The following is a 13249-nucleotide window of genomic DNA, read 5'->3' on the forward strand; positions in this document are numbered from 1 at the left end:
AGAGCATGGCAGCCGGAAGGCTAAAAATATACATTTACATAATTGGGGAATGGGTCTCTTGATTTACAAATAATATACAATTAACATAAGTGGTACAAATATGATATATAATAACAAGGTGGGGAGAAGCTCAAACTACAGGGCATTTCAACTTAGTGACAGTCCAAAAAGTAAGATTGACTGGGAGTGAATACACTGGTTTATTACAAGTTATTGATAATTTTTACAATGGTTGGGACTGGGCTGTTCTTATAGCGATCAGTTCGTGCTCATATGGGCTGGATGCGGTTGTGGTGTCAAACAGCAATTCTCTGAAGAGGGATCTCGGGTGGTAGTAGGAGCCGGTGTCGAGGATGGTGCAGAAGCTTCTCACCAAATTTGCAGATGAGGTCGTGGTGATGGTCAGTGAGAGCCGAGAGGGTCAGTGTGTTGAGCCCTTCTTGATAAGTGAGGTAGGAAGGGGAGAGAATAATCTTGCATGCCCTCTTTTGCACTTTTTCTAGGTGTTTACGTTGTGTGGCATTTAGGGAGGAAGACCAGGTAGGGGAGGCATAGGTGAGCTTGGGAAGTATGAATGTTGAGTAAACACTGAGGAGCTCGGGGGCAGGAACTTCGACGGGACTTGAGTCGGCGGAGGAGGTGGAGACGGAAACTGAAGGATTTGAAACTTCACTGACGTGTGATTTCCAAATAAGTTTGTTGTCTATGGCGACGCCGAGGAGCTTAGTGGAATCTACAACCTGGGGTGTGTTGGGACCTAAAGTAATGGAAGGGGGTGGGACAACGTCGGAGGGGAGGTTGATGAGCATAACCATGGTCTTGGTATGGTTGATGGTGACGTGGTTGTTGGTGGCCCATTTTGGAGACTGTTCAATAAATCCTGATGGGCGGTATAGTCGGGAGCAGAATTGTTGACACTGATCCCAATGGTGGAGTCGTCGACATATTTCCAGCAAGCAGAGGTTTCTCTTTGGGCATCACTGATAAGCATAAGGAAGCATAGTGGTCCCATCTTGGTGCCTTGTGGGACTCCACAGGTGAGTGACTGAAAGGTGGAGACAGCCCCTCGGAAGCGTACAGCTTGGTGTCGATTACTGAGGAAGTCTGTACGCCATGGTATAAGATTTCTTCGAAACCCGAGGTCGATAATTTTGTTGATGATTAAATTGTGGTCGACTAGGTCGAATGCCTTGGTGAAGTCAATGAAGGCGACAGCTACAGACGTTTTTCGTTTCTCCAGATGGCGGTATATGTAGTCGAGAAAACTGACAAGACAGTGAGTGGTGGAGGAAGTTCTCATATTACCAAATTGCTGAGGATCTACGGCGCCTGCAATATCAGCATAAGCCCAGTCAAACACAAAACTTTCATAGATTAAGGTGGGTATTGGGGTGATTGCAATGGGTCATAGCTGATTTAAGGATTGTGGGTTGGTTGACTTGGGCATTGGTGACACATATGAAGTCTTCCAGTCAGCTGGGCATCTGGCTTGACTGAGGGAAGCATTGATGATGGAGCAGAGGGGTTTAGCAAGCTCCGGGGAGAACTCCTTGGGGGTGGTGGAGCGTTTTAACTTCAGTTTGCCAAGACGTTTTACTACTTCAAATTCTTCTACCAATTCAGTGGGAAGGGGGGCTGGTAGGTAAGCATGAAAATTGGTTGTGTCAAGCCGGGGGAGCGTCTGGCAAAAAGTAGCGACATGGTTATTTGATTGCTCAGCTGCGTCAACATTAGTGAGATGGCTAAGGAAGAGGAGGGGTGTGTCTTATTGTTTAGTCCACAGAGTTCTTTAAGCTTACCATACCACTGACTGATGTTGGTCTGCTTCAGGTGCAGTGCGTATTTCGCGGATGCCTCGGTTGCGAAGGGACCTATAGCGGTTGTGGTCATTGAGATAAAAGGCTCTGTCTCTCTGTTGCATAAGTCTTTTGATCCGAGGTGTGATCCAGGGCAAATCAGCTGGGTGAGATCTGACTGACTTCTCGGGGAAGAAGTGGTGGTGAGCTTCCGTGGTGGTGTTGGTATATGTATGTGTGTATGTGTGTGTGTGTGTGTGTGTGTGTGTGTGTGTGTGTGTGTGTGTGTGTGTGTGTGTGTGTGTGTGTGATTGTATGTGCACACAGGGTGGTGTAATGCGTCTAGTGTAGCAGCATTATATTAGTGTTAAGGTGCAAGCACTGCTTGCTCCCTCTCGTTTTCAGCTGCCACCGCTACCTAGCCCTCGTGGTGAACAGGGAAGCAACTTGCACAGATCTTCCCCTGCCAGTACACAGCCTCTTCACCATCAAGACTCCTGCTGTGTCTCCTCGTGGCAGCACAAGGTAACTGGGTGCCTCGTTGGTCCAAACTAAACCAGTAGGGGATCTCGGAGCAGCAGAGGGTCCCAGAGGTACCGCACATAGGCCCACTGGCTTGTGGATTAACCTTGGTAGATATAAGGCTATGGGAGGAAACCCTGAACGAAAAATCTGCGGTGGAGCTCCACATCAGGCTAATCCCCGTAAAAAAAGAAAAAGAAAAAGAAGACCCCAACGGTGGTAAAGGTGGAAGAGGTGACCAACATGAGAACCCAACGACTACACCGGCGGATGAAGGCAATGCATGATGGACAAGCTACTAAGGGGAAACCCAACTAACTGGGCTATTAGTAGTCCATTCCAACTCTACCTCTCCCCAGTTGCTGCAACACTTGCACCACTGGATCAGGAAAAGGGAGAGCCAAGTTGTGTGGTAACTGCCTGTGCTCCTGCTCCTGACGAGGACAGGCAGAGATGAGTGCCGGACGTCTCTAGTCACAACTCTGAACATGGGCGGCATAGATAAGATGGTCATTTATGCACTTGGATTTATACAGCAGTGCAATCCGGTCCTGTCTATGCGACTGAGCAGCCCTCTCGAGGACCCACTCTGCTCACCCCACATGGGGAGGGGGCTAGGAAAGGTGTCCTAAACACAGTCTGCCTAAAAAACAAATCTGACTAGGCAACCGCACCAAGTAAGGTCATCCTTATGAGGTCGAAAAAAACAATCATAATCACAGATCAAAACAATAACAAACTATACAACCTGTATGGTTACTACATGGAATGTCAAGACCTTTCTGGATATTGGCACAAGTGAGCGTCCTGAAAAAAGGACCGTCCTTGTGGCAAAAGAGCTGGCTATGTATAACATCGACAAAGCAGCCATTAGTGAGTCCCTTCTCCCAAACGAGGGTTGACTCACAGAACGGGGTTCTGGTTATACCTTCTTTTGGAAGGGTATACCTGCTGCAGAAAAAAACGCATTTATGAAGTTGGCTTTGCCATCCGCTAACGCATCCTATATGTGCTAACTGAAATGCCTGTTGGGATCAACGAGTGCCCCATGATGCTCCGAGTCCCATTGAATCACTTATGTCATCAAAGAGGCCTTTTACGGTTGTGCTCCTAGGAGATTTTAATGCAAGAGGTGGCATAGATGCCGACATTTAACAGGGAATCATACCGAGAAATGACCTACGCAAGTCTAATCCCAATGGACTACTCCTCATCAGCATGTGTGCTGCACACAACCTCATTATCACCAATACTTTGTATAAGCAAGCCAAAAATTTCAAGGGTTTGTGGCAACACCCACGATCAAAACACCGGCATCTTATTGACTACATCATTGTCAGAGAAAGAGATCGCCGAGATGTCCTCATCACCTGAGCCATGCGTGGCTCAAACCACTGCGACACTGGTCATCGGATTGTCAGAGCCAAGCTCTCATTTCATGTCGCCCCAAAACGGCGAAGGCAACAAGCCTCCAGAAGAGGTGTTAACATTAAGCGTCTGGAGGATCCAGTGGTATATAACACATGCTTTCAGGAAGCAGCTTGAACATGGGCTGATAAACAACCAGACAACAAACAACCCAAATCTCAGTGACGAATAGGATATTCTCGACACTGTTATGATAAAAATATACAGAGAGACCTTCGGCTAGGTCGAACGAATACACCAGGACTGGTATGATGAAAATGTCCCCGAAACCAATGTACTCGTCAATGATTAACGTGCTGCTTTAACTGACTGGCAGAACAACCCTCAGTCTCTAACCAAAGCTGATACCTTCAGCAAGAAGAAAGAGGAGGCCCAGCACGAACTTTGCAATCTAAAGAAAGACTGGTTTAAAAATAAAGCATGTGAAACGCCAAAATTTGGAGATCAACACAAGATGCATGAATTTTTCAATTCCATTAAATCATTTTATGGGCCAATCACTCATGGCTCAGCCCCTCTCCACTCATTCTATGGTAACTCCCTAATTAAAGACGAAGAAGGCATCCTTCAGGGCTAGAAAGTGCACTCCCGTTTGCTGCTCAACCGAAACACCGATGTGGATGTCCAAACTACCCAGCAGGTCCCTAAGCATCCAGAGCTGACCCACCTCAGCTACCCTCCTTGCATCCATACTTAACAGTCCCGTTTACACCCAACCCCTATCGCTCATATATCCGTCCAACCTATATTTGAAGCTACCCAGCGTGTTCAAGTTAATGATGATATTTGGTAACTTGTTCCACTCATCTGCTACTCTATTTCCAAACCAGCGTTTACCTATCTCGCTCGAAAATTTAAATCTGTCAAATTTAAAAGCATTGCTACGAGCTCGTTTCTGGTTGGATAGTTTGAGTACCTTTGTTATATCACCTTTGTTTAACCCTGACTTCTATTTATACACCTCAATCATATTGCCCTTCACTATACGTCTCTCGAGGGAGTGCAAATTCAGATGCTTTAATAATTATGGTTCTATACTAGAGGTTCCTAATGCCGGGATTAGTCTTGTCATCCTCCTCTGTAGGCTTTCTCGTTATTCGATATCCATTCTTTCGTACGGTGACAAGAACTGAACCGCATAATCCAAGTGAGGTCTAACAAGTGCAAAATTTACTTTTAGGATAACCTTGTAACTAACACTCCTTTTTATGAACCCAAACAAATACGCATTGCTGTCTTGGTTTCTGATTCCTACTTTTCATTACCCCTAAATCTTTCTCCCAGTCGGATTTCTCTATTTCAACGTTGTTCATCTGATATCTGGTTTCTCTGTTTACATCTCCTAGGCTAAGTACTTTATATTTGTCCACATTAAGTTTCACCGGCCATTTTTCAGACCATGCGAAACATTTGTGTCGTCAGCTAATTTACTTACGTTGCTGTCTACGACTATATCTATGTCTTTATGTATATAATAAATAGTAATGGTTTCAATTTCATATTCTTTCCCTATCCCGTTTTGAGATTATCTAAATTTCATTTGATTTTGTCCATAGTTTTCTTTTTAATTTTGAAGTTTTAGCCGCACTAAACTCATTACTGCAGGGTTAATGAATTTCTGAATCTTTCCTAAATTAAAATGTAATCTATTCAATTCCTGCCTATGCTTTTTACATTGTCCTTGGGTGAGACCCATGTAATTACATGTATTTACAATTATCATTATATTTTCCTTACATAAGGCAATTAATATGTCTCCTCTCTCATTTCAATTACCCAAACCCCGTGGTGGTACTTCTGGTGCTACTTTCCCTTTCCCAACTTTTCCGTTAAAATTACCCATTATAATCAGACATTCATTAAACTTTGCGGTGGATTTTCCTTTCTTTAAATATCAATAAAAGTTTTCTAAGACATCATCATCACTATCAATAGTTGGTGAATACGTAGTGATGATTTCTATATACAGTACAGTATACAGTATATTTTTTCTTCATAAAATCAAACCCATCTGTACATAGGGATGATCATGTATATAATCATAATAATAACTATAAACATATGGCATAAGTACTAACCTAACCTAACTTACCCTGAACAAACCGAATCTAAGTATAGAATGGTTATGTTATCATAGTAAACGACGTTTTAAGTTAAACTTACCAAATTTTGCAATATATCAATTAAGCTCCATCAAATTAATTCAAAATAGAAATATCCCTACTTGGAAAATTTATTGATATAATTGTGATTGTAAGACTAAATCGAACGATGTTATCTACAGACATGTGAACATTGTCGTGTTTCCTTTACTACCACACTACCATAATTAAAGTCTACTTAGACTTTTGACATATATTTTTATAGCAGAAGAAATAAAACTTCTAGTTGAGAATCAAAGACATAATACAAAAGAGCACCAGTTTCATAATACATAAAGAAATAATATATGTGATATGAAATTCTCAGTAGTTTAGGTATAACCCCTACATATACTGGTGCCCATTCTCCGCCCGCTTCATAACAATCTTTTACCTATGTTACCCATCTTCGGTCACTAATCCATTCTCCATGGACTTAATTCTCTATGTTTATAATCTGGGATCGTTTGTACTCAGATAACATCATCGGAGTACGTCAGCTTCTTTCTATATCCATGAGTCTTAAAATACATCACCGGATGCCTATGGAGAGATCTCGAGAAGTCTCCCCAGAACAAACTTAGGTGATAATCTTTCTTCCCTTTCTCTTCGTCGCAATGTTACTTTACTCTCTCTCTTTTACAGGTAATTTAACGGGCAATGTTCGGTGGATTTGGCATCCTGTGTACCGCCGGCAAGACCGTGGGCTCGTAACACTCGTCTTGTCCGCGATGCCCACCGTTTCTCTGTGGATGTTGGTCACACGAGAATAACCCGTGAAAGTACATCCTTTTTTTCCTCACACAGCCAAAGTGTGGAATGCTCTGCCTTCTTCTGTGTTTCCATACTCATACAATCTGTCTCACTTCAAAAAGTTGTTTTTTCCGCATCTTCGTGGTGTAGATTAATATAATCTTTTTCTTTTCTATTTATAATTTATTTTTACTCTTATTTTTTCTCCCCTTAGGCCCCATTGTGGGTCGATGACGTGTGCCCGGGTAGGTTATTCCCCGTAAAAAAAAAATCACAAGTGTTAGATGTAAAGTTGTATATTACAGATGAACGCAAAGAAATATGAACTAATCTAACATTTCTTACATCACCCCTCTTGACTAACGATCTAAACTATGTCCCTCAGATGAGAGCGATGACCCCACAGAAATCCCGGGGCATATTCGGAGAGGGGGCTGCTGCAGAGACTGAAGGAGGCCAGGCTGGAGGTGCAAGCGGCCTCAAAGTGGAAGGTGGAGGCCTACCAGAACCTGTGGAGGTGAGCAGCGTTTCCTACCTCTCTGTGCCCGACACTCAGTCCACTCGGAGACCCTCCACGGCAGACTTTGTCATAGAAAAGCTACAGGCAGGTGTCCGTGCGTTTGTTGACTTGTGTATTTTTGTATAGATGAATGTACTTCTGTATTTCGCTCTTACAATACTATAAGATGTCTTTGTACTGTATGTGTAAGAAAAGTTGAGGTATCCCCTTTATTACAAAACATTACTAGCTTGAAGAGTCTTATAGCGTCTATGAATAACAGTATAATTTAAATACGTGATGTAAAAACTCCAATAACTAGGTAACTGCTTAGGTCTAAAGAACTGAATTTCAAGGAGTGCTTGTTGTACAGGTGTAAACAAAGAGAAGATTGTTACTCTTAGAAAGTTTGTTTGTATAATGTACTATTGAGAAGGTGGACGCGAGAGTGAGACTGTAGAGTTTACAAGAAGATCACATTTGATGCAGGTGGAGAAGGTGGAGGGCGGGGGGCTGAGCATCCAGGGGGTGGCCCTCGCCTCCAATTGTCACGTCACCCTGTGTGTGTTCGGGGTGTTCTTCATGGTGGCCGGCATCATCCTCTCCTACGTCAGCTATAGCGTCGCTATGAGGGTAAGTCACTAAGATAAACAGTGTTATTGTTTTACTAAAGTGCACCCAAATAAAAATGTAAACATCCTCATCAGGTCACCAAGTAGCCACAGAAGCGCAATCAAATTCTACTATAATATGCGAACTACCGGGATATTTACATAGATTGTTTGTAGGCAAATAAAATGTTCGCAGTGGGACATTTTGAGATTAAATGAAATAAGATGGACAGGTTAAAATAGCATTAAAGGTGGAGACTCTTACCTCATACCTCATATATTCAGGTGGCGGAAAACATCAACAGAGGTGTTGGTATTCTTGTTAACCAGAAGTTGAGTAGTAATAGTGCAAAGGGATATTGGGCGGTGTCAGATAGAGTTTTGTTAGTCAAGTTTAATAATACAGGTTTATGCACCGACTAATGATAGTGAGGATGAAGTCTTAAAAAAAAATGGATATTTAAAGAAAGGAAAACACACCGTAAAGTATAATGAATGTCTGATGATGATGGGTAATTTTAACGGAAAAGTTGGGAAAGGGAAAGTAGCACCAGAAGTAGGACCATATGGGTTGGGTAATAGAAATGAGAGAGGAGACAAATTAATTTAATTTTGCAAAGAAAATAAAAGGATAATTTCAAATACTATACATAGTTTGAACAACACTCATGCATCTCTATATATGGATCTTACCCCAGGAATATGTGATTTATTTGATTCCTCACTATGTTTTGTGAGGAATCAAATTTTAATTCAGTATATATATATATATATATATATATATATATATATATATATATATATATATATATATATATATATATATATATATATATATATATATATATATATATATATATATATATATATATATATATATATATATATATATATATATATATATATATATATATATATATATATATATATATATATATATATATATATATATATATATATATATATATATATACATGGGGACTACCCATATCACGTAGGTGGTCAGAGCAACGTTTTACCAAATCCGGCTTCGAAACATGAGGGCCGTGGGTTCGAATCCTGGTGGGTTGAGGTGTTGATTGTATGTAGAAGTCCGCATGTTCATTGGGCTAATGAAATATATATGGATCCTCGTGTTTCGAAGCCGGATTTGGTAAAACGTTACTCTGACCACCTACGTGATACGGGTAGTCCCCATTAGAGGCTCACGGCGCCATAAGCTTGTTGAACAGGCTTTATGTGAAATATAACAGAGTCTAGGACTGCTTTTAGTATCCTGGTGGTCCAGCGGTTAGCGTTCCCCGGTCACAGTCATGGGCTCGTGGGCCGTGGGTTCGAATCCTGGCGGGTTGAGGTGTAGAAGTCCGTGTGTTTATTGGGCTAATGATATATATATATATATATATATATATATATATATATATATATATATATATATATATATATATAGAGAGAGAGAGAGAGAGAGAGAGAATTTGCTCGTGTAGTTCATTTATTTGATCAGGGGCACCAAAGCAAAGGGATATTTATCACCTATTGTAGTAGAGCATCCCATATTTCAGACGGGAGGTGACAGCGGGGGCGGAGAAGGGAAAGAGAAAGCAGAGGCGATGAAGGGGCAATCTGACGAAGTGTCGAGTGTCTCCCAGATGAGGATGATCGGCCCCGCCTTCCTAGTGTTGGGTTTCCTCATGCTCTTCTTGGGCATCACTCTCTTCGCTCTGGCCAAGAAGGTACAATTCTTTGACTCTAGAACTATCCTTATCTCTTGCACTAACACTGTCTCTGTAACTAGCTTTATCAGTGACTTTCTTTGACTCTAGAATTATCTATCTCTTTATTAATAATAATAATAATAATAATGATAATAATAATAATATTGTTATTATTATTATTATTATTAAATGCATTATGGCTAAATTGTCATGATCATTTTCCCAGATTAGTCACGATGAGAAGGTCAGACAGAGGGTGTTGGCTGACCAACAGCTGTGGCAACTAGAGAACAGCTTCAGTTACGCCAACGCCTCAACCTCCCCACTCCACACAGCTGCTCCCGCTCCCCACCAGGTGAGTCCTCCTCCACATAGCTGTTCCCGCTCCCCACCAGGTGAGCCCTGCTCCACATAGCTGTTCCAGCTCCCCATCAGGTGAGTCCTCCTCCACATAGCTGTTCCCGCCCCCACCAGGTGAGTCCTCCTCCACATAGCTGTTCCCGCCCCCACCAGGTGAGTCCTCCTCCACATAGCTGTTCCCGCCCCTGTAGGGGCTCACTGCGCCATGTAGGGGTTCTAGGTACTCAGTTCTAACTACAGGGGCGAACACAAACACCTGTAGAGTATTGTAGGTTCTATTGGACGGAAGTATACATGGGTGTGCTTACAAGCGCCGGTAGTCCCTACACTCTTTATGGGTCAACTGACCTCTCCCTGACTTCTCAGGCGACATGTAGCAAGTGGTACATTAGCAGCTTCCAGATGTCGCCAGGCACATTATCTAAGCGTGTGGTGACATGAAACAGGGGTATTGCCATACGCTACTGACTAGATTGGTAATGTATATAAATGGGGTACATACATAGTATACATACAACATACATAATATACATACACCTCTATACGCTCATAGCAAAGTCTTGAGCGGACCTTTTCTTTTGGATCCCTTCTGAGCGTCGAGGGGTTTGATCATTGGGGGGGATATGGGACTCAGCACTGGTGGCAGGGTCAGCGGAAGGTGTTACGGGGTGGAGAAAACGGCGGTTCCTCCATCACACACGACCACTGGGTAACCGCACCTGGTAGTCCCATGACCTACCGAGACCCATGACTACACCCACTTTGTCCCAATGTAGGGAGGTCGGGTCCTGAACACGGACTTGGGTGCAGACACTCAACCTGGGGAGAGAACGGGCGTGGTAGTTGTAGCGAGCGACGACGTATTCAACACGTTCGGCGGCTCGGCGATCACAATCCTCTGTCTTGGCCTGCCACTCCATGGAGAAGGACTGAGGGTGAGCGGGGACACAAGAACGGAGGGGGCGTCCGTACAGGACCTGGGCAAGGGAGTGTCCGGTGTAATTGGGTGTGTTGCGGAGTTCAAGGAGACCCCGGTCGAAGGCCTCGCAGTCAATATTCCCAGAAGGGGCCACTTTGAGGATGAGGTGCTTCAGGGATTTGACAGCAGCCTCAGCGTGGCCATTGGACTGTGGGTAATGGGGCGATGACAACACATGCCGGACTCCCCATCGGTCGAGGAACGCAGCAAAGTCCCGGCTTGTGAACTGGGGCACTCTGTCGGTTCGCAGGCGCACAGGAACGCCCACGTCACGGAAGTACTGGCGGAACTTGCTGATGGTGGGGGTAGACGTCGTATCATTACCGCACTTGATGACAACCGGCCAACCAGAGACACGGTCGACGACAACCAGGAAGGACTTTCCTGACACACAGAAAAAGTCGGCCGACACAGACTCAAAGGGGCGGGTGGGGTTGTCGTCACTCATGAAGGGTTCCTGCTGCTGGCTGGGTTGTAGTATTTGGCAGGGCTTACACGCATGGACAGCATTGGAGATGTCGGAGTCGATGCCAGGCCAGAATGCAGTCTGTCTTGCACGCTTTTTGGCGGCCTCGGCTCCACGGTAACTGTCATGGAGGCGGGCCAAGACGTGGGGACGTGAAGCAGCAGGGACAACTACCGAAGGAGAGGTGTCACTGGCCAGAGGTAGGGGTAGGGCGACAGCAGGGTAGTTGCTGCTTCCTTTGTGCACCCTGTTGGCGTATTTTACCTCGAGAATCGGTTTTGGGAAGTCCTGGGAGATGATGGCCAACTCTTGGCAATGTCTGTAGGACAGCAAAGGAGTCGGGACACCATTATGCACATCAATCCAGGCTTGACACGACCTGTTGCCAAAGGTGACATGTGCATAGAGTGAACCTAGGGCTGGGGCCATCTGTGAACCATCTGCCGTGAAGCGGAGATCCTTGGGAGGCGGTCCTAGATCATTTGGAGAAAGCCCCAAACATTGCAAATGCTGGGGGTCGATGACTGTAGCATCAGCGCCGGTGTCAGGCAGCATCTCGAGACAGGATGACACACTGCCGTAGGTCACGATGACGCTGATGTGCTGGGGAACTTTGGTCCTGGGACGCGAGGGGGAGTACACCTTCCTAATATGGCTTGAGCGTTGCCCAGGGTCGTCATGCCTCTGATTTGACGACTGTGGGCGGCCCTCACCAGTGGAAGGGCGCTGCTGCTTCCGCCGACGCTGTCCCTTGGGTTTAATGGTCGGGCAACACTTGTCGTAGTGGCCCAGACGACCACACACATTGCACTGGACGCGTTTGGCTGGGCACCGTACTGTAAGTGACCAGTGGCCCTTGCGGTCACAACTGTTGCAGGTAGACTCAGCAGCTGGACACACCTGTGTTCCGTGCTGCCAACCACAGCTGTTGCAAAGGGAGCCGGGCGTGGGCGTGGTGGGCGTAGGCGTTGGGGTAGACTTCTTGTATTTGGACATGGCCCGTACAGCTGTAGGGGGAGCTCGTATGGCAGAGGTGGCACACCTGGCAGCCTCATACGAGCGACATATTATCAACACATCTTTAAGGGAAAAGGAAGAGTCGAGGGAGGTGAGGCGTTGGACAAGCTCCTCGTCCTTAACACCCATCAGGATCATCTGCCTCAACTGGGTCTCCTCGCACTGCTGGTGATTACCGGGACATATGTCTACCTCTTCCAAGGCTCTCTTGAGTCGTACATAGAAGTCGTCAAAAGTCTCGCCCTCCATCTGTCTACAGCTAAACAATTCCCTCCTGCGTAGAACTTCATTCCGCTGACCTTTGATGTGCCGTTCTAGAACATCCAGTACTTCCTCTACAGAGAACGAAGAAGTCGGGGGCACCTGCAACATATGTTCCAACACACGCTGTATTTCCAAAGATAGGCACATACACAGCTGAATGAGTTGTTTATGCTGTGGCAAGCTCTGGAGATCCACCATTGTAGCATAATCAATGCACCGTCGCCGTCACTCACGAAAAGTCTGAAAAGTCTCATCAGGCTTCAAGATGGGTGGGGTTTGGGCAGCCGCTCTGGGGGGGGGGGGGGTTGTTGGCGTACAGAAGGCGTTGACGAGGTATCTGAGCCAGTAGATACCGAATCAGTGGGAGAGCCAAGGGCTTGGTTAGCAGTGAGGCTAGATATCAAAGCTGCAAACCGTTTGCTATCTTCCAATCTCCTTTGGTGGTCTCTGTTTGCCTCCTCTTGTCTCCTTTCTTCGTCCTGAACACGTCTTCTCGCTTCGTCCTCACGCCTTTCCTCCCTCATAAACTTCATCAGAGCAATTATCTCTGAAGACAAGGCTGAAGGTCGAGGTGAAGGGCTGCGAGATGTGGTGGGAGAGGGTGGAGCGTCGCTCTCTGACTGGTCATCCATCTCTGTAGAGCTGTCATCCGTCTGAGGCGGGTGTCAACTGCACCACTAAGTAAGGAACGAGGCATA

At 45.1% G+C, this 13249-nt stretch overlaps 1 protein-coding gene across 2 annotated transcripts in view; it reads left to right on the forward strand.

The window, feature by feature from the left end:
• LOC121871780 overlaps window positions 1-13249 on the forward strand; it is a 110816-nt gene that overhangs the window by 56850 nt on the left and 40717 nt on the right. For both annotated transcript variants that reach the window (XM_042374256.1, XM_042374255.1), the window contains exons 2-5: window positions 7026-7244; window positions 7629-7772; window positions 9313-9483; window positions 9692-9820. In XM_042374256.1, the coding sequence (XP_042230190.1) occupies window positions 7026-7244; window positions 7629-7772; window positions 9313-9483; window positions 9692-9820 (663 nt within the window). The remainder of the gene's footprint in view (window positions 1-7025; window positions 7245-7628; window positions 7773-9312; window positions 9484-9691; window positions 9821-13249) is intronic.

Source organism: Homarus americanus, unplaced genomic scaffold, assembly GCF_018991925.1.
Source record: "Homarus americanus isolate GMGI-L3 unplaced genomic scaffold, GMGI_Hamer_2.0 scaffold39675, whole genome shotgun sequence".
Taxonomy (NCBI): domain Eukaryota; kingdom Metazoa; phylum Arthropoda; class Malacostraca; order Decapoda; family Nephropidae; genus Homarus; species Homarus americanus.